This window comes from Protopterus annectens, chromosome 3.part0, assembly GCF_019279795.1.
Source record: "Protopterus annectens isolate FY-2018-M chromosome 3.part0, PAN1.0, whole genome shotgun sequence".
Classification (NCBI taxonomy): domain Eukaryota; kingdom Metazoa; phylum Chordata; order Ceratodontiformes; family Protopteridae; genus Protopterus; species Protopterus annectens.
This window is the reverse complement of record NC_056731.1, coordinates 904,542,336-904,564,790: the sequence shown is the minus strand read 5'-3', so window position 1 is coordinate 904,564,790 and position 22,455 is coordinate 904,542,336. Positions and strand designations below refer to the sequence as shown.

The 22,455-nt window shown below is 40.1% G+C and overlaps 1 protein-coding gene across 1 annotated transcript in view; it reads left to right on the top strand.

Moving 5' to 3' along the window:
- Positions 1-22,455, top strand: part of SPIDR (scaffold protein involved in DNA repair) — a 1,727,376-nt gene that overhangs the window by 1,600,658 nt on the left and 104,263 nt on the right. The window contains exon 9 of the mRNA XM_044065230.1: positions 7,015-7,108. Coding sequence (XP_043921165.1) covers positions 7,015-7,108 — 94 coding nt within the window. The remainder of the gene's footprint in view (positions 1-7,014; positions 7,109-22,455) is intronic.

Genomic DNA, 22,455 nt, shown 5'->3' with positions numbered 1-22,455 from the left:
CTGATGTTATTTATAAACATAATAATATTACGTTTGCTGAGAAACAAGCTATTCTGGAACTACAAAGCAACAAGGATATTGTAATTATTTCAGCCGATAAGGGTGGTGCTGTTGTCATTCTGAACTGGATTGATTATGATAATGAGGCCAAAAAACAACTATTTGATGCCAGATACTATTCATATATGTCTGTAGATCCTACTTTTAGATTCATCCAACGCATAGAACAGTTTCTAACAGAGGCCAAAGATCAGGCGATTATCACTAATGAGATTGTACATCAACTTCTTATCAAGGATTCTAGTACTCAGTATATCTATTTCCTACCCAAAATTCACAAGGATGCTACACATCCACCAGGTAGACCAATAGTTTCTGGGAAGGGATACATCACTGAGCCACTTTCATTATTTTTGACTAAGCATCTCAAACCATTGTTACCTTTTATACGTTCCCGCTTACAGGACACAACTCATTTTTTACAAATAATTTCTGATCTGCAACTGGAATCTGATTGGTACTTATGTACACTTGATGTTAGTGCATTATACACAAACATTCCACACCAGGCAGGATTGGAGGCATTAGCTTATTGGCTTGAAATAACCAACTTATATAGTTCGGACTTCAATTCCTTCCTAGTGGTTTTGACACAGCATGTTCTCACAAGCAACGTCTTCTATTATAAGGATCTCTGTTTTTGGCAGACCAAAGGGACTGCTAAGGGGGCATCTTTTGCCCCCATATATGCAGATCTTTTTATGGCCTATGTAGAAATATATATTATTTATGATCCTGTTAGAAATATATTTCTACCCGATATTGATATATGGAGACGTTACTTGGATGACGTTTGGCTTGTTTGGAAGGGTACTGAAACTGGACTTATAGAATTTGTTTCTTATCTCAACAATAATGAATGGGGGTTAGTGTTCACTGAACATCATGACCTGAATAGTATTACATTTTTGGATGTCCTGTTGAATAGGCTTCCTGATGATACATTAGGGACAGAGATGTACAGAAAATTCCCACAGTATAATTCTATACTACATGCTTCCAGTTAACACCCTCCACATATAGCACGGAACATTCCCAAGTCCCAATTTATTTGAGACAAACGCATATGCTCAGAACACGCCACACTTTGTAGGAATCAAGTTGATTTGACCAACAGATTCAAACACAGGGGTTACAAGGTGGGTGACATCTCAGTTGCCAAACATCAAGTCAATTGTATGGAGAGATCCGATTAACTCAAATATAGAGACCATTCCAATAAATCACCTCAACCACTTAGATTTACCACCACTTACGCCAGGAATTCCAATCGCCTTATTCAGAGTGTTCATAGACACTGGAATATTTTACAGTGTGACCAGGATATTCTCAATATAATTCCAGACCAATGTCTCTTTTCATACAGGCATGGTAAAAATTTGAACTCATACTTCAACCATTATAAACACAGTGACACAAAACACACTGAGTATGTTCAGACAACTTTATCAGGGGACATCTTACGGGGATGTTTCCCTTGTGGTCATTGCACCAACTGTCAATATATTAACAAATCCAAGGATTTCTCTAGTAGGAATTGCGCCCAAGTTTTTGATCTTCGTTTTTTCGCTAACTGTAGTAGCGATTGGATTATTTATTTGGCCACTTGTAACTGCGGAGCATTCTATGTGGGGCAGACATCACGCCCCATGAGAATACATATTTCAGAACATTTTACTAATATAAAACAAAAAAGAATGACCAATGCTTTATACAAACACCAAATGGCACACCCTACAGCCAAATTCATGTTTACCATTATAGACATGGTATATGGTAATCGTACAAACAAAACAGGGTGGCACACAATACTGAATGGTAAAGAAAAGAAATGGATTATTAAACTTGGTGGTTTGTTTCCCCCTGGATTAAATGAATATTTATGAGCATCCACCAATGGGTTCTGATCTTATGGTACTTAAACAGCTTTGATTTGCATGACACTTATACACTGAAGAAGGCTGTGTAATTTGTTTCCAGCCGAAACCGGTCAAGAAATGTTTTGCTGTTATGTATCTTTGAATACAACATTTATTTTTATCCAGTCACTGTTTGCTGGCTCTTTTTTCTTGTGGTTACTCATACTCTTACTTTTAGAGCAGTGCATCAGCTCTCGTGCAGGGGATCTTGTTGGGTGATACCCTTGATATGTAACCATAAGATTAGTAACAAACAAAAAGTGGAAGTAATATGCTTTTGTGGTGTTATAAAGGAATATCCTTTCATATTTGTAGGAATTCAAATAGTTCTAGGAAAATGTTTACATTCTATAGCTGAAGGCCCTGGTTTGATTTATGATGATATATTTAAGAAAATCGTTTGCCCATTTTAAAGCACAGTGAAAAATGTTGGAGTAGAGACTCTATAGACACAGTTTGGCATGCTGATACATTTAATAATAAAAAGGTAAAGCACCAGCTTGATATGCCTATTCTGTATAAGGATAAGGGTGAGATAGGAGATCAGTACAGTGGCACTCATGCAGAAGTCCAACATCAAAACCAGGAGAAGGGAGTAAGTATTAAAGCTACATGAGAGGTTAGAATCTGGTCCTGGTTGGGTAATAAAATGTATCCTGCGATTTTACAAGAAACCATATCCCTGTGATAGTGCAATAGAAACTCAGTAATGCAAGAAACATGACTATAGGAACTGAAGGTGAACTGATAGAAAATTCAAGTAAAAAATGAGAGAATCAGATGTCTGGAAAGAGATTTAAAAGACATGTAACACACACACACACACACACACACACACACACACACACAACAAAAATATAAATGAGGGCCATCAGAACAAAGAAATGGTTGTACTAAAAGTGAGACTGGTAAGAAAATGTAGAGTTTTAAACCCACTTCTACCCAAGCTAAACAAAGTTAATAAAAAAGGGCACACTCAAGAAGTTTGTTCTGATAACGGAAAAGTTAGAGAGAAGAATTTTATATAGAACTACCTTTTGTGAAGAAGACATCAAAGAAGCTGCAGCGTCGTCGTTTTGGGAGAGGAAGCTACTCCTTCCACCTCAAGACATGAGGACAAGAAGAAAATAACCCTGAGTTAGTGGTTTTAAAGGTTCAAGTCACATAAACTTCTAAAAAACAATCTGAATATAATCCTTTAAGTAAGGTAAGAGTGTAAATCAGAGATTATTTTATAAGCATAATGAAAGAGGAAGAAAGTGTTTGTGCTTCCTGTTTAGGACATCATACAGTTTGCACCCCATCCTGGATTTAAGAGTCCATTGATTCCAATGGCTAGCATAGAGATGGCATTTGAACATATTGCAATGGACACTGTTACCACAGACAATCCCCTGGCTTTTGACTACCTCTACACTAAGATGAAATGCCTTCTTTTGGTCTAGATTTGTGGCAATGCCACAGCCTCCACAACATCCACCTGAATACTACTTATTCCTAGCCTCAGCACTACATCACTCTCAACACCCCCTAATTACATTTGCTTTATTTGTAATACATTGTACTTCCATTTATTAGGTTTAATAATGAGTTCAGTCACCAGAGGATAGCACAAAACCCATCTAATTCTTTCTTTCAGGTCCCAATTTGTCTCCAAAAGGAGATCTTGCAATCCTTTTGTGGCCTGACTCTGCAAAAGTGACTCTAAAATAAAACATTAACAATCCTGTGGTTTCAGATTGTTACTGCAGTGTCATTTAAATGTTATATATTTTTTTTACAAAACATTATGTTTATTTACGTGTGTGAAGTCCCTTCTGTAGGCCAGTGATCAAGGAGTCTCAATCCTCACCACGGACATCAGTAAAGGACATTCACTTGGGACAAACATAGATACACACAGCATTTTCAGATGCAGCTGTCTACACCAAGCAACATTTCCCTTAAGAGCACACAGGGAACATACTCAGTCCTGGGGCAGGGTTTTCCTCTCTGTCTCTCTCCATACCCCCACTAAGACTCCCCACTAACACAGCTGTAGAGTAGAATCCTCAGCCGAGTGTTCCAAGCCAAGTACTCCACCACCCTCTCTGTGAAACCAGTGCTCTGTGTTCCTGCTCCAAGTACCTGACACACTCTTTGAGATTTGATTTTCACACACACACCTGGGAAAGGCTGGCACAGATTTCTGAGCTATGCATCCTCTGCCCAGCCTGTAAGGTAGGTACTCCCACCAGAACACTCCAAAGCCAGCTACTCTAAGGCTCTTACAAGGGTAACCAATTATACTGAGTATAATTAATACTAATACAAATGGTAGCGTTTGACCAATGCAGCAATGCTTTCAGGACATTCATCAAATAAATATAAGTTCTCTCTCAAAGATTAAAATATTCTCTAAAAAACAGTCACTATGAAAAGTTTAAATATATTTAATAGTAAGTAGTACAAAAACATGAAAATACTAAATATCTATTTACAATAAACACCAAAGTTTCAGTCAGAGGAAATATTAAAAATAACACCAATGGAAAGATTCACACAGATACAGAAAAGCAATACTTAACTAATCTCACTATATTTTCTGGACTGATCTAAAGAATTACTGTTTCCTATTTCACTTACTAGAGCAAGGCAAATGAAGTGGGCAAGTGGTCTTCCTTCTTTGTCAGGTTTCAAAAACAGACTGCCGTGAGAGTTCTGTCTCATGTAGTATTAAAACATCATTTCAGTAGTGGATTACAGGATGACATCACACACATCTGGTCATCTGACTTCTGGTTCCCACACTACTCCCTTTACTAGAAACTGAACCAGAATCTAGCACATATGTGTCATTATACGCACACAGATAGAGCTTTGCTAAGATGTGTTATAGCATCTGGAAGCTATAAAACAATTTCAAAAACTTCTAACCTTCCAGGGTAGCAATTAGTTCATCACTAAGGACAATGCACTAGGATTCCTATCCCTAGTTTTCATAGACATTTTGTCTCTGTCTGCAATCAGAACTGTGAGATACAATCTTTATCGCCTAAACCAGGTTATTTAATTTCAGACGTTTTTTTAAAGTTAGCTGCAGTGAGATTAACTTCTCTTCCAGTATCCTCTATTACAATGTATTCAATTCAACAGTTATCATAAGGTCTGGCATACAGAGGTATTTATTTTCTGTCCGTCAGGACCCACTGTTGGTACATGTTTAACAGAAGCAGCTTTACAAGTACATTTTCAACAGAAACACCTGTACAAATCAGTTTGATATACAAATGACATGTAATTCTTTACAAAACTCAAGCTAGCTATACTGGCATATGTTACGACTCCACTGCCTTACTTCTCCAGGCATAGGTGGCAGTACCTCATATCATCACAGTGAGACTCAGATTTTTGCACTTAAGAACACGTCTTTGACACCTGCAGATCCCCTGAAACCACTACTCATGTTCTGTGAAACAATGAAAGCTAAAGCACATCATTCATTGACCCAGCAGACTTTAAACCCAAATGAGCACAAACCAGCTATAAAAGTGACAAGACTGCCCTACCCAGTCAGAAAATAAGTTACAGTGAGACCAAAGCAAAACAGGATATTTACATGCAGCCAATCATGTTTCCTGATTTCTTTCTTTCTTTATCTGGCATTTGTTTACTGGGAAAGTCCGACTAGGATAGAGCCCATTTTCAGTGTAGGCCCAGGCACATGTGTTTGGAATATGGGAGGAAACCGGAGTACCCGGAGGAAACCCACGTGAATGCATGGAGGGCATGCAGACTCCACACAGAAGGCACCCCAGCTGAGAATCGAACTGGAGAACCTCTTGCTGTGAGGCGACAATGCTAATCGCTTCACCACTACACCACCCATAAGCAGCACAGTATGTAATGTTAGCTGCATGCCATGTACATTCCCAAACCTCATGTGCACATTGCTTGTGCCAGAACATTACCTCACTATTCTTGTCATACTGTTGCTCCTCTTGCATGATCTATGACCTCCACCAGACATATGTACAAACAGAGCTAAGACCTGCACCCTCCATTTGTAATAGCAAAGAAGTTTGGCATTTGCTTCATCCTACTTGCCTAACTCTACCATTGTTGACAGTGACACAGGTAGACACACCTTGCCTCTCTGCCTAAACACCGGCAGTTTTTACAGTTTGTTTTGATTTTTTTTTTTTTGTGCTGCATGGTTCTTTTTTATACCCATGGTTTAGCTTGTGAATAAGGGGGGTTGGGAGTGTGGCCTAATGGTTAAGGTGTTTGCCTTACAAACACAAGGTACAAGGTTTGAATCTCACAGGGGATAATTGGCTAGGCTTAAAATGACTTGCAAGGGCAGTTAGCCTAGTACTAATATATGAACCTATAATACTGTAACTCTTTACTTGATACCTTTGTGATTGCAGTGACTGGAATGTTGGCTCTGTGCCACAGCTCCTAATGTAGCACAAAATGCTTTTGTCTAAGGAGCTAATTTAGTACAAGTGCAGAACTACAATTGACATTGCATTGATCTTCATATTCTGCTACACTGTTTGATGTCTTCTAACAAGACAAGAATATTGTACTGTATGACAGATGTTGGGCCCAGACAGGAACCCTCATTGCAGGTGTACTGACAAAAATACTCAGATTTGCTTCAGCCCACAAGTACAAATGGAAAACTGCAGTCTCAGACGCAACCACTTTACATCTAGATGCATGTGTGCTTGAATGATTAGTGACCAGAACAGACTGGAAAGTTTCATCTGATGATCTTTGTCTGTATTTTCTGTCAGCAGTGCATGTAATAAAAATTGTGTTTGGTTCATAACATTCAGAGTCCTGTTAGAAATGCAAGAAAAAATGAAAAAGTTTTAATGCTATACTTTCAGAGAAAAACATACCTAGAGCTTGCAGTTAGCTGTGGTAGTGTTCCATGTGTGCTGGCATCTGAAAATGTGCCAGTTTAAGCAGAAGTATTTTACAAGTTTAGCCATCTCTGTATTAGTGTTAAGAGCTTCTCTGTAATCCTTGTATCATGTCTTAGGTACTGTTGTTGGAGTGGATGAAGACGCTGCCTTTTCCTGGCCAGAGTGCAACAGATGCGGTAACGGAAAACTTGTAGAATCTCCTGGAGATACGTAAGCAGTTTACTAACTGTAACTTCTGTGGTGGCTCATATCAGGGGTTTCAGTAGTTATTATTAGAGAATGTCTCCTTCCTCTGGGAGTGAAAATGTACAAATCATTACAGTTTCTTGGAAGTTGTGTTAGTTACAACTCCTACTTAAAAAAAAACACTGTTCATTCATTCATTCATTCATTCATTCAGTCAGTTATTAATCATTTGGAAATGTTTAAACTTCCCTCCCAATGTGAGCTTTGTTTTCCCCTTATTTTTGAAATAAAGTGCTCTTAAGTTAACATTTGTTTATTATAAGTAGTTTGTTTACTGAGTACAGCAAATTTACACAAGCACTTTGTTTATTTTAAGTAGTTTCATTTTGTTAACTGAGTAAGTGCTGTTTGCTATGTAGCCACTTACAGGAATAAGTTGAGCAGCATTTTGTGACATAATGCCAGTATAAATACAGATGTAAGCAGTACATTTAGGTTTTAGGTTATACAAGCCAGAGTGCTATTTTTCATAGTGAAACAGGTAGCTTAAACAAATAAAAAAATCTATGGTCATTTTAAAAGATCTGTATATCTGCATGAAAATGCAAGTGTGTTTTCAGCAGGCTATATTCATAAGAGACTTCTTGGTAACTAAAAGGCTACTTGTGGCAGTCTTTAAAGGTGTTTGGTTCCAGTCAAGCTAGGCAACTTTAGAACAGATTTTGCAACTTTTACAGATTGATAGAACAACTTCTGAGAGTCCATTTTTATGTTCTGCCTGAAGGAGATCCCTAGGAACTTGAGCATGGTAATAGGAAGGCAAGGTATATCCATTCTAGTGATTGTATTCCAAAACCAAAACCATTCAATGTTTATTTTGTGTTAGATTTATTTAATTTATCCATTTAGCTATGGGCACAGCCCAGAATATTCTTAGTGAACATCAATTATTTTTACTTATTTGTTAGTTAACTTTGTAGGAGGGCTGACCAGAGGACGATTTTTCTCCAAAAACTGGGTCAAAGAAATATCTGTCAAATTCAAATGTAGTAAAATTGTAAATACAAGTGCATAAGCCACACATAGGCATGATATCAGTTCATGCCTGCTTTGCAATATCTAAATGGATTACTCATTGTAGTAGTGAGGTGACAGCAGTGGCAGCTGGTGATTTCAAAACAATGGGAGAGGGCTATAGGAAGCCACTGAATGGGTAGGGGCTAAATGGAATTGTGTAGGGCTGTTTTACAACCAGTCAATGACCATCACATGTGATCAAACAACAGATCAGCTCAGTCACTTTCATCCATATACTGCCTAGGTACCCACTCATTATAGCCATTTTATGGACTATATATAATTCACATGTCTGACATCAATCAACAAGACCAGCCTTAGGTGAAATGAAGCCCTAGACAGTGGACTCCATGCCATCTATTTCACACTGTTCCTTCCTGTACCACCCCAGTGTTCCCCCATCCTGGATTCACACTGTCCAGATTGATTACGTCTTTCTTGATTAGATGTTGTCTTTTCTAGCCACCATAAAAGTTAGGTATATCAAAGCCATACAGATTAGATGCTGGCAATTTTGGGCTCTCAGCTCCAAGGCTTAGGCTCCTCCACTTCCCATAATGCATCACCACCCTAACAGTCTGACAGACTCGTTTGCCTTTCTAGGAGGGAGATATGGTCACTAAGGCTGAGTAGTGGATTATGTCTTTTCATGCATTTTTTCGTCAAAATATGAGTAAAACTTTGGGTCCTTTGCAGGCTTTCTATAATTATTGTCCTTCTTACAGTTATTATCTTCTCCTGTCATAACAAGCTCTACTAATTCTTTGCTCTGTCTTGTCAACTAGTTGGCAGGTTCCAGGTTTTTTTTCTTCCCTTTTCCTTCTTTCTAATCCTAGAGGGTTTTTATATTTATATTTATATATCTATCTATAGCTAGATCTATCCATCTCTCTCTATATATAAATATATATGTGTGTATATATATATATATATATATATATATATATATATATATATATATATATATATATATATACACACACACACACACACACACACACACACACACACACAAACTCTTAGATATATACATTGTGATTGTTACTGTATTTTTGCCTTTTTGTGATTTGATTGTTTATTTTAGTTGCCCAATATAGATGACAAGGGAGTCTGGTTTGTTTGTGGGTGCCTCATTCGTAGGAGTACTGTGAAATCTTCTCGTGTTTCAGGCCACGGGCCCTTTTGTCATGATGCTTTAAACTTATTCTGAAGAACCTTCCCCTGCCCCATTGGGAGACACAGTCATTTATCAGTCTTCTTCCCTTCTTCCCAACAAGTCCTTGGACAAGTCTTCAGAGACCTCTAAGAGAAATAAGACCAAAGAAAAAAGATAGAAAAAATAAATAGACCAAGATCCATTCAAAGATGGATTCAAGGAAGTGAGGTAGAGGCCTCCAGGCACTTCTAGAACCTAAGGCCCTATTCTACAACATTTGGATCTGGTACTTCCCTCTTTGATGCTGGAGTCAGATCAGGCTCAGATCTGGTCTCTGTCTGACTCTTATTTACCAGATGCAATGTTTTTGCTGGAATTTTCCACACTGTGGATCTGAGCCTTTATTCTCCCATTAGAGAGACAAAGCCATTGATACTTCTGGCCACCTTTGACGATGTTTTCTTTGTGGTCAGTGCAGTTTTTGAGAAACCTCATCAAAGCGGATGTGGATAGAATGATGAGGATCTTCCTGATGACAAAGATTCAGCCATGGGTTCTTCCCACCCCTCCCTGCATTAGGAGTAGTGAGAACAGGACCTACCACCCCTGTTTTGATATCTCCTTCTCCGGTCCAAACCTCAGAACAGGTGACATTGTATCCAGATGTATCCCACTTTGTCCCTTTGTTGGAGTTGAGAAACTGGGTGTCTTTGACTCTATTTCCTTTACCTGTTTCACTCAGATGATGTCAAATGTGTTCACATCCCAGAGCTGAGGTGTCGGGATCGACTCGAGATTGTTGGAGCCCTCTCCGCCCTTGACAGCTCAGTGCTGGTATCAGCCTCGGCCTTAAGCCAGGCTGTGTCTTGGAAGAGCTTATGATAGGGTCCTTGGACCCAAGGAGATTTTTCTTCACTTCTGTCATCAACATTCAAGGCCTTGCAGAAGATTCTGTCTCATTTAAGAAAGGGTGTGACTCATTCCAACTCAGATCCACCCAAAAGCCCTGCTGTTTCAGGGGCTGTACTTCCCCATAATCTTCTATCCTCAGGACAGCTGGCACCAACCTACCTCGAGCTAGGCAAGGTCTTAGGCTTCCCCACTGCTTCCAATTCGAACATGGACACTTCCCCAGTGGAAAAGTGCAAGAAGCAAAAATACACGAGGAGGCATTTGGACTCTCCATAGGAGTCCTTCACAGAATACACTGACCTTTATGAAGGGAGAATGGTCTCCTACATCTCCTCTGGAAGACATCATCTTTGGAGAACTGCTAGAATTGGTTAGACAGAGGGAAGATTAGTCCACTGACGCCCTTTCCCAGGAGGAAGAATTGGTGTTCTTCAAGTCCTTTGGTGCTGGCCCATTTACATCCTGGGTATTTTTCCCTAGGACGAGTTAGTCAACTTGGTGCCCCAGCAGCTATGGAAGGAGATGGATGTGGTGGAACCTATACTTAACAAGCTGTACAGTTTTCCCCCCAGTATGAAAGTTATATACTTATCATAATACTAGATCCATGTCCATACCTGTAAACATTCCCTCCCATTGTAACTCCATCCAAATTGTCACTGGACATTGGTTCCCATTAGACTGCACTGAACCAATCTGGAGCCTTGCTTATTAGCAGTCCCTTTGATTGCTCTTAATTGGTCCTATGGTTGCATTTTTTAAGCTCAAGAAGTATTTCTTTGATATTATGATTTGCTGTATGTGGCAAACTCAGTCTGAGTAACTGTTATGGTGCTGGTGCATTATGGGAATGAACAGAAGCCTGAGCCTTGGAACCAAATTAGTCTAAAACTAATGGCACTGGATCAATTTGGATCTGATATACCCAACTGTTGGGAGGAACAGAAGACAACGATGTAGATCAAGCATTATGATAAGTACGTAACTATATTTTTTTCACACTTTGTGACTTTTAGCCTTTTTCTGCATTCTTTTAACACACCCCAGTGGACTGCCAAGTCTCCACTGTGATAAGTATGGAGAAGGTAACTGAATTAAGTTGGGGGCTTTGGGAATTTTGATTCATTGATAGCCTGAACAAAAATTATCAGTAAGAGAAGAAATTCTGTGTTATTTTTACTTTTAAGGAGAAAGCCTAAAGCTTAAAAGTTAAAAACTAACACAGAATAAGTTCATAGTAAACTGAGATGACAAATGTTTGCAAGGAAAATAAATTCTATATAGGAAAGGTGTCTGCCTTCCTACCCCTAACAAAAAAAAAAAAAGATCCTCTGTGGTGTTAGATACGGGAAAAAGTAAAAGCACAAAAGGCCACGGTGTACATTATACAGCTTAGAGTCTTTGACTGGAAACCAGAACACCAGGATAAAACCCACAGAGAGAAACAGGGAATGGATGCAGATTTCACAAAGAAGGAATAACAGCCAAAAACATAACCAGTGAAGCAAGAGCTGTGAGACTCCATTGTTGTATGCTGCGCTATTGTACCAAGGATCAATTGCTAGCACACAAAGCCTCTCCAGAACAACAAAGTCAGTTATGATGTACAGTGCTGATGTTTGTGATGGAAAGTGAAAAGAAAATTATGACCAACTTGCTACTTTTACGTACACTGGAGTCTCTCCCTTCAACACACAGTCAATTTCATCACAGACAGCTGCCCCCATAGCGATCAGTTTCACCCACTTTATTGACTGTGCACACCTCAGATGTCTGATTTTGCTGTAAAAATAGCCACAGTAAAATATTCTAGCTGGATTCACACAAATGTACATTAAGTCAGAATAATGACTGCTTAACTTAAGCTAATGACAACAAGGTTAGTCTCTTGTATTCACCAACAGCCCCTGTACCTAGCAATTTAAGCCAAATTTGTTGACTGTGTATTCCCTGGATATAAGATTGTAGTAAAATAAATATAAAATAAATTAATGTGGCCAGTTATTAACCCCTTACACATATGCACACACACACACACACACACACACACACTGTCTGATTGGGATCAAATGAATGACTAAGTATTGAAATATTGCCACGTGTATTTCATTTTGCTGTCAGAACCATAGAGTGTGCATCCCATTGCAAATCCCCTTCACATCCATATGTGCATACGCACCCACCCACCCACGCAAACACACACACACACACACACACACACACACACACTCACACACATGGCCATCAGTTACAGCCACTTTTATGACCATGATTGTACACCTTAGATGTTTGTTTGTAAACAAATGGATGAATAAATACATAAATAACTTCCACATGGGAGCTCACTGCTCTTAGAATATAACATGCAACCCCCAACACACGCACACACACACACACACACACACACACACACACACACACACACACACACACACACACACACACACACACACACACACACACACACACGTGTCTCTAAATCATAGCTCAAGAATTAATCAGAAAGCTAAAAAATAATAGGAGACAAAGGACCAAAATCAGGGACTCATATTTTCCTTATATACTTAAAAAAAAAATGCCAAAATAACAGGCTTTACATTAACATGCTTTTTTGAAAGTTATTAAGTCTTAAACTCAAATTTGCCATCAGAGGTTTGATTGCGATCAGATTAATGAATAAATAGATAAATTACTGCCACACATGAATATATCTTCTGAGCTCACGTCTATCAAAATATATTGTTCAAGCTTCTGCAACCCCTCTACCCAGAAGCCAGTACCACAAGTTTCCTGTGCATGATATATAATGGAGTGAGCATTATCTAGGTTGTTAAAAGACATAATGTAAAAAGAGCCACAGGGCTAGCTAAATGCAACTTCACAATAACCGGTTCATTTGTACCTTGCAATAAAAAACGTGCAGTAAAGGAGACAAACAAACCTACCTAAATATATAGATAAATTCTTAGTTAGCACAGGTCCACAAAATGTATTCTTAACTTTCTGATGGAAAATAAATAATTTACTGCCCTTTCTAGCCAAGTAGATAGAGGACACCATTACAGATTAATGTAAGATTTTCTAATAGGTGATGGAGTTTGAATGATTGAAATCTAAGAATGTAACTGAATGATCTCAAAGACTTTGTTAAATGTAAAAGCTAAGAGTTCAGTAATTTTATCTGAGGCATCTCTGTTTTCATTCTAAGGACAGATGATTTATTATTATTATTATTATTATTTTTTAGGTAACTGGACAGGTTTTGTTTTTTCCTTATTAGCTGTGGCAAGTGATTTCAGGTGGTAGACACAGCTTTCTCTGTTATACCTGAGTCATAGGTTGGCCTTTTTAAAATAAAGTCAGTATTGTGCATTCTCTCTCGATAATGGTAAAAAGTGATCTGTAATGTATGTGCTAGATAAGCTGCAGTACTTTAAATGAAGAAAGTCGCAGGTACCCAGTTCACAGCTGTGGTGCTTCCTGGTTTCAGATAAGGAAGTAACTTCCAAACAGCATGGAGCGTGTCCTGAATGAGGATTTCAAATGGTATTGTAGAAGCTGTATATAATAACAGTGCTGGCATGCAGTTCGCTGAGAGTACATAAATGTATTTATTTATTTTTCTGGAGCCAGATAAATAATCATACTTTTATTTTTACCAGATATTAGCTAAATACACTCAGCAACCAATAAAGGCAGCCCCCAAATACAGCTGAACCTTTTGTGATTACTTGGGAGATTTTTGTTCAGCTTTCCATTTGTTTCTTAGTTGGCATTTTCATGATGGTTACACATGGTAACCGAGGGGCTTCCCAGGGAAATGGACGGACATTCATTGGTGAACTAACCAAATTGATTCAAATGTGTTCAACACCAGAGGATCAAATCCTTTGGAATAAACTGCTACTGTTTTACCTAAGTGGGGATTTTTTTACATGTGCCTGTATTTGGGGGCTGCCTTTATTGGTTGCCGAGTGTATTTAGCTGAACTTTTTGTGACTACTGGTGAGATTTTTGTTCACCTTTCCATTTGTTTCTTGGTTGGTATTTTCGTGTTGGCTACACATGGTAACCAAGGGGCTTCCCAGGGAGATGGACGGACACTTATCAGTGAACTAACCAAATTGATTCAAATGTTTTCGACACCAGGGGATCAAATCCTTTGGAATAAACTGCTACTGTTTTACCCGCATGGGGATTTTTTTACATGTACCTGTATTCGGGGGCTGCCTTTATTGGTTGCTGAGTGTATTTAGGTGAAATATTTGTGATTGCTGCATTTAATAATAAATAATAAAAGAACAAGAGAATATTAAATATATATTTACAGTGACATCAGAGTTCAAAATCACAGAAAATATTTAAAACAACATTGCAGGACAGTCTCAAATAAATAAAGATATCTAAACTAAGCTTTACTATATTCCTGACTATATCTAAGAGAATTACTGTAACCTAAGAACTTACTACAGAGCAAGGTAGATTTGGTGAGTGGATCTTGATGTTGCCAGGTCAAAGAATACAGAATGTTGTGTCTCTCTCATAGAGTTCTCAAACTAACATCTCCAGTATTACTGCTGGACTAGCTTGTAGAATGACATAATTTCTTGTCAACTGACTTTTATTCCCCGGCCCCAAAACAACCATCAATGGCAGCTGGTAGCATTTAACATCTACCTGTAAAATACAAGAGCTTTTCCTCAGATCTTTGATATCTTTGATAGATACTGGAAGTCATAAAACAATAAAACACTTACAAGACAATACAGAAAGTTCCCTAGTTTTAGATATTGTGTCTCCTTGCTGCCATAACGTAATTTACTTTCAGCTATTTTTATGAAATTTACTAGACTGAGGTTAACCTTCTGTATCCCAGTTTCCACTGTTGACATATATACATTTACACAGTTACAATAGTGCCTGTACATTTCTGTTCTTTTCCAGTAGGGTACACTGTGGATCCATTTTTAAGCTCAGTACTTTATAAAATATCCTTTCAACACGTCTGTTCATACCTAGTTTGATATATACATGACATACATTTGCAACACAGGCATCTTACATGAATCATGTTGACATTCACAAATGACCCACAACCATTTACAAAATTCCAGACAGCTGTGCTAGTAGTATCTCTCTATGTCATACTTCTATATAAATCATGTTGATATTCACAAATGACATATAATTATTTACAAAATTCTAGACAGCTGTGCTGGCAGTCACAATATCCATCATTCTACTTGTACACTCTTCCATTTTTATTTAAAATGCAAAAATGAGCAGTGCATGCTCAGGAAATGGAAAGGACACTTCTCTTCAGGGTGCACAATTCACAAGCTCTGGATGCTGTCTGTGAAGAGGTACTAGAGTGGATATGGAAGGTTGCTGCTGAGGATATATATCATCACAAATTGTGGAGCCCTAAGTTTAACTGTGCAGGATGTTGTGGGGGGGGGGAGCCATCTTTCACCATAGATCAGGGATTTTCAGATGTAACTGCTGGCAAGCTTCATTCTTTGGTTTTTGGTTTGATTTCTGGCATGTTCCTAAGGCAACTGTGAGTTAGTTAGTCTTAGGTAGTCACTTATCCATATATTGCTGACAGTTTCCCACGATAAACCAAAGCTGTGCATAGTACATTTATAATGCTAAGAAATTTTCAGCAACATTTTAGTCTTAAAATATGCTAGCAGTACACAGCAGGGCAGCACAGTATACCCTGTTGAAAGAGTAGTGCACAGACTGCATTGTAGGTATTTCAGTAGTGCATGCAAGGACAGCACTCTGCACCCAACTCCACTGAGCCTGCTTGTTCTCCTGCATAGCTGTTTATGTGCTAACTACTTAGTGTTCCTTGCAGAAGATGATGGTATACATTGTGGATCACTGATGCTAGCAATAGTATGTGGAAGTAGGATTCACAGAGCCATAGATATTCCAAAGCCAGTGAGCCCTATGGCCATATATGCCTTGCCAGTACCCAACCTCATGCCATACTTCCTTTTTACAGGGCAGCCATACCAGTTAATCCTGGAGTAAATTTGTAGATACCCATGTGGAAAGATGCTTACCTGCACTGGGCTCATTACCCAGTCTGGCATAGCACTGTTCATTTGCATCTCATTTAGCTTTCTGCTGTGTGACCAGTGTCACAGAAGTACAGAGTCATATAATGTTTTGAACCAGTGTCAGGCTGCACTGCTATTACTGCAGCCTACTGCCAGAAAAATACTGTAGGCCTAAAAGGAAAACTTCCAAGTGTTTTTATGCTGTGGTTTTGTGTGTGTTTGTGTGGGTGCATGTTCTGTCCTCAGTACAGCTGTCATCTGCACTGCCTAAATCACTGACTGTATCTGAGTTATCCCACCTTTGTATGCTATGCTTTGGAAGATTACATTTTTCTTACACAGTCTTTAGAGGTTGTCTCATCCATGCACTTGTTTTATGTTTATTTCATAACAGTCTGTCACTTACCTGTCTTTGTCTTACCTACACCCTTTATTTAGGCTGTTTTTTTGTTACTTTTCCTTCTTGGAGGAATAGTATTTTCTTTATCATGGATCCCCCTTGTTAAAACAAGATATTCTTACCATCTCTCTGCCTTTTGAAGAGTATGTTCTCTTTTACCTTTTTTTCTAACATTCCTTTTTGTAACATTCTTTGTGACTTTGAGGTAAATACCTTAACCATCATACCAACCTCCTACTGTAGTCAATAGGCAATTTCCCCTTCAAAGGTGAGAATCAAACCTTGCACCTTGTGCTTTACTATATATTATGCAGTCATCATGTGTTTTACTTGAATTTCAGGGTAAGAGTCACCAGTGAACGTGCAAAGTCATTTCCTCATTTCTGGTCCACTCTGGGACAAGACTAATTGATGTGAGGCCCAGTGCTCATTCGATAATGTGTCTGACAACCCACTGATACAGTGTTTTAGCACCTGTCATGCCTTCAGGCCTTTGGGTAACTGTGCAGGAGTATTTGTGTTTGTGAAAAATATTACCACCTCATATCAAATTTCCCACCATGCCAATTGGGGATCCAAATCAACCTTAACAAATCCACATATTATTTCATTGCTAGCTTCAGATTTCCATCAGTGTCTCGCAAGGATCATAGAAATTACCTATACCATTGAGAGGTTAAATATCAAACCAAATACATTCTTGATAGTGGACGTCAACTCCCCAAGAATTGATTGACACCCTTACACCGCAAAAATAGATATGCCGAGTGTGTCATACACTTTGTTAATACCATTGCACTACAGCAAATTGTAAAGCTATCCACTAGAGGCTCTAATATCCCTGGCTCAGTCCTTACCCTCCTTTACCCCACCTTGCATCTCCACATTCCTAGTTAAATCTGACCACAAATCATTGCCTTCTCCGTCATGCCACCACCACCACTACTAAATGAAGCCATCTTTAGGGAGCTCTCCAGGGTAAACCTACTTCAGCTTGTAAAAGACCTCTGCAAAATTCCTAGCAATTTTCAGCAAATGGGACTATCTGAGAGGCCTGCCGCAGTTACCTCCACTTCTTACCAGCATCTAAACAGCTGTATATAAAAGTCTGTACCTGTCCTCACTAAATGTAATGGTAAATTCAGGACTAAACCTCTCTGGTGGGGCTCCCATATTAATAAACTGTATAACAAAACAATGAAAATAATGAAAAGGTGAAAGAAATTCCCATCTCCCTATCTGAACACCACACTGAAACACTCCAGTAAGGAAATTAAGAGCACTGTTATAAAATGTAAAGCAAAGTATGGACTTAATGTAGTTCAGGTACTAAACGGTGCTACAGATTTTTCTCCAGGATGTCAGGAAATTAAACTTATCCATAGTAATAGCACACATTTCAATCCAAAGGATATAGCCAAGATATTAGTAGACAAATTTAGTTCTACATTTACCCCGCATACACACATTGTTGCACCTACTATCCCTGAAAAAAACTGGTTTATCATATAATCATCTTGGAATAAGTCTTAAAATCACTGTCAAAACTGAAAACAATGTATCAGTAAGACCAGTAACATTCCGGGCTGTATTCTCATCAGTGTCAAGTAGGCACTATCTGAGCCTCTACTTAACTGTTCAGCCTCAGCCTGTTCACAGGGTTTGTCCCTGATGCTTCAAGAATAGCTGCCTTGATTCCTATACAGAAAGACGGCCCCTCTACAAACCAAAGTAATTATAGTGCCATCAGCCTCACTGTCTTTGTATGCAAAGCCACAGAGTGTATCATAGCAGAACTCTTTTATGCAGATATAGGAAATGTACAGTTGTGTAAAATCTTACGATAACAGTAGTTGTCCTTCTCTTCACTGTTGCAGGTTTCTTCACAGAAGGATCTCCTGCCAAGGATAGCCTAACATCTGCCCAGTATACCAATGCTGTTAGTTTTTATAGGAGCTGTATGTCATATGTATGTTCCTCACATAGGACATAAAAGTGACATACGGACGCAAATACTCAGAACTGAATTGCCCCAGGAGGAACAAAAATACCCCCAAGGGCAATGTAGAAAGTGTACATCTAGAAGAAAAAAGTTCAGAAGGGAAAGGACCCAAGAGCCCCACTGCCAAAAGGGTAACAAAAGACAGGTTCAAGAGCCATAACAGAGGGTGGAGGGATGAAGGGAGGGACCGAACACTGTAACTGTGAAGAAAAGGTCATCTACTGTTATAGTAAGATCTTGCACAACTATTCTGTGTACTTTCATATCACTGTTGTGGTATTCTTCCCTGAAGGGCGAGTACAAGAGCTAAGAAGAAGACTGGTTGGAAAAGGGACAGAAGAGTGCTTTGCAAATCCATGCAGAATAGCCCTGGCAAAACCTGCCTTGGCCCTGCAAACAACATCCAATTTATAATGTTTAGTACAGGTATGAACAGAGTACTAAGTATGGAATTGGTGTCCAAAACATTGAAAAAAAGCATTAGAAGAGATAGCCACCTAGTAGAATGTATCTTTACAAAAGAAGAAAGACATTTTCGTGAAAGGAATAACAAAAGGAAATGGCCTTAGAGATGCAAAAGGAGATGGTTTGCTTGGAAATAACGAAACCGAGAGTTCTTGGGATGAGAAGAAACAAAAAGCTGCTCAGATTTGTGAATAACCTTTGATGTTAAGTTGTCCATCTCGCCTTCGTTCTTGCTGTTTGGGTTCGGAGCCGATCCTTGGCTCTGACTCAGCCATCTTCTATAGCTCGAGAGCTGTTTACTGGCTCGAGGCTACCCCTTATCCCAGAATGCCCAGCGTCAGCTACCCAGATCTCGTTTGCCACCTCAGCTGCGAGGTTGCTTCGTTACTGGCTCAGGCTAGTATTGTTTTGTATTACATATTTTTGCTGTTATTGTAAAATTTGAATTGTAAAAGTGTTATTAACCTTAGTCTCTTAGTACGTATACCCTTTATCGCCTTATATTGTGTGTGTGTGTGTGTGTGTGTGTGTGTGTGTGTGTGTGTGTGTGTGTGTGCGCGTGTGTGCTTTGATGGCCGTCGCTCCTTTCTGCAGGCCTCTTTTCCCTTGAACTCTTTTTAACTTAGAGAGTTCTCCTCCTCCTCTATTAGGTTAGCCGTTTAAGTTGTAATAATTATTATAACTTTTCTTATTATTGTTATTGTGGTTCTTTAGTTTGTTGTTGTTAGGAAAATGTCTAACGATACCAAGGTATCTATCTTCAAAAAGTGTGACTCATGCTATGAGAAAATGTCTCTGACAGATGGGCACACTAGTTGTGTATATTGTTTGGGCGCGGTTCACCTGCAGGACTCCTGTTCTATATGTCACACTTTTAGTCCAAGGGTCCTGCAGGAGCGCAAAAATAAATTAATCCTTCGGGGATTATTGAAGCCTCAGGATTCTCCGGCTAAAAGTACTCAGCCAGCAAAATCCCCTAAATCTGTCAAGCCATCGGCTCCACCTTCGGAGCCGACTCCTTTACTTGACCAACCAAGTATGTCGGTGCTGGCTGGCACTGACAAGGCAACTCCTCCATCGGCTCCATTTGCTATTTCGTAGCCATCTCGGAGCCATAAGAGACTGAGGTCGCCGTCCCTGGAGCCCATCCACTCGGCACCTCAGTCACCCTTGTTACAGAGTGAATGTAGCCATCATTCTTCCCACTCCTCTCGATCCTCTAGATTATCGGATCATGATGTGGAGAGAGTAGTAAGTAGGTTGCTTAAATAACAGGCCCTGGCAAAATTACTGTCCAGCTCACCTCAGCAGGTATTGGCTCCAACCGCCTCTGTTTCTTTTCCTCCTCCAACTACATTTAGCTCGGAGCTGGAGACCATGGATCTGCAGGTAGTAGAACCATCGGCGCCGATCATCTCTCCGGTTCCGTCGGCTCCGATTACCTCTAATGTACCTTCGATCGAGGGATCTGGGCACCGGGGCACTCTCGTTGGCTCTGAGGGGGGGAGTGGCATCGGACCCTTGTCTGACCCCATTCTCCCCCTCGGAGCTTTGGCGCAGGTGAGCTCAGCTCCAACATCGGCCTTGGAGCCATCACCCTCGATGCGGAGAAGGACTTCTGTCTCTTCGGAGCCGGAGCTTTCTCTGCCTAGAGGTCGGGATGCCTTCGAGGTCATGCGGAGAGTGCTGTCCCCTGAAACAGCTCTACTGCCAGCTCCATCGGCTCCACCCCCATGGTGTCTGTGCCAACCTCTACTCCTCCTCCAGACCCCAAGCGTAAGGAACTTATGCCCCAGGGCACCCCATTGGGTGATCTCTCTTCTTTCAAAGCCTCCCCTGATCACTCAGAAGAGCCTGTCTGGAAGAAGTGGTTAAAGAGGAAGCACATAGACTTCCCTGAGTCTGTCACCTCAGATACAGACATGGATGAATTGGAAGGGTCCCCAAGGTCCCCCTCTGAAGATGTTTCCTTCTTGGACATCCTTGAAATGCTTAGACAGAGGGGGGAAATGGACTTCCTTAGCCCCTACCGAAGACGAGTCTGTATACCGGGAGACATTCAGTTCCCGACCTTTCACCTCCTGAGTATCTCCTCCTTTCGATCCACTCATGTCTGTAGTGGCTTGAAAGGCTTGGTCAGCTCCAGATTCTGTGGAACCTACGCCAAGGAGACCAAACAAATTTATTACATCCCCCCAGGACAAACAATTCCTCTCCAAAGGTGTACCATTGATGCCATGCTGGTAGCAGCAGCCACCAAGAAAGAGTTAGCAGAAACCTCTTCATCTGTTCATCCTCCAAACAATGAGTCTCGGACAATGTACAGATATGGAAAGCGAATGTTTGCTTCAGCGACCTTTTCAATGAGGTCCCTGAACTATCTATGCCATTTTACACGTTTTCAAAGGGATCTACTGAAAGAGCTTGGAGATACCCTTCAAAATCCTACAGCTGAGGGAGTACCAGCCAAATTAGCTTTTCAGCTTGCGACTCTTAATTACATAGTCAACTCCTCCATCAGGCTGATTTCCTATGCAACCGATGGAGCGAGCAAAGGCACAGGGACAGGTGTGGCTCTCAGGAGACATGCTTGGATGCGGCTGTGTCAGTTTGCGGAACCCTTTCAATTAGCGTCCTTCACCAATACTCCCTTTGATGACTCCTTTCTCTTTGGGCCTCAGGTGAAAGACATGTTGACCAGGTGTGAGCAGGAAGGCAAGACTCTCTCTGCCATGGGAGTTCGTTTTTTTATCCCTTCCAGACCTTATCCCAAGGGTCAGAAGAGCAGAAAGATGTGGTTCCAAAAATCCCAGAGACCCTTGCCTGACACACGTGGTAATTTTTCCCCCAGGGGCAGACGGGGAAACAACAATAACAGATGCCGCCCTCATGGCAGAGGGAGACCGCAAAACCAGGGTGACAGAGAAACCTTCTCTGCCAAGCCCTTCCAACATCCCTGAAGGGTTGCCCGACTGCTCACCTCTGGAGGCAGTCGGGGGAAGACTTTCGCTGTACCAAAAAGCCTGGCAAAATATAACAAGAGACAGATGAGTACTATCCATTATATCCGTAGGTTACAAAATTCCCTTCCATCAATCCCCCATAGAATCAAAAAAGTCCATCCCACATGTCCCACCCAATCTAAAGGATCAAGCAGTCACAGAAGTTTCAAGACTGCTAGAAAAAAGAGCCATTCAAGAAGTCCCCGCAGACCAACTAGGATCCGGAACTTACTCTAGATTCTTTTTAGTACCAAAAAAGACAGGGGACTGGAGACCAGTACTAGAT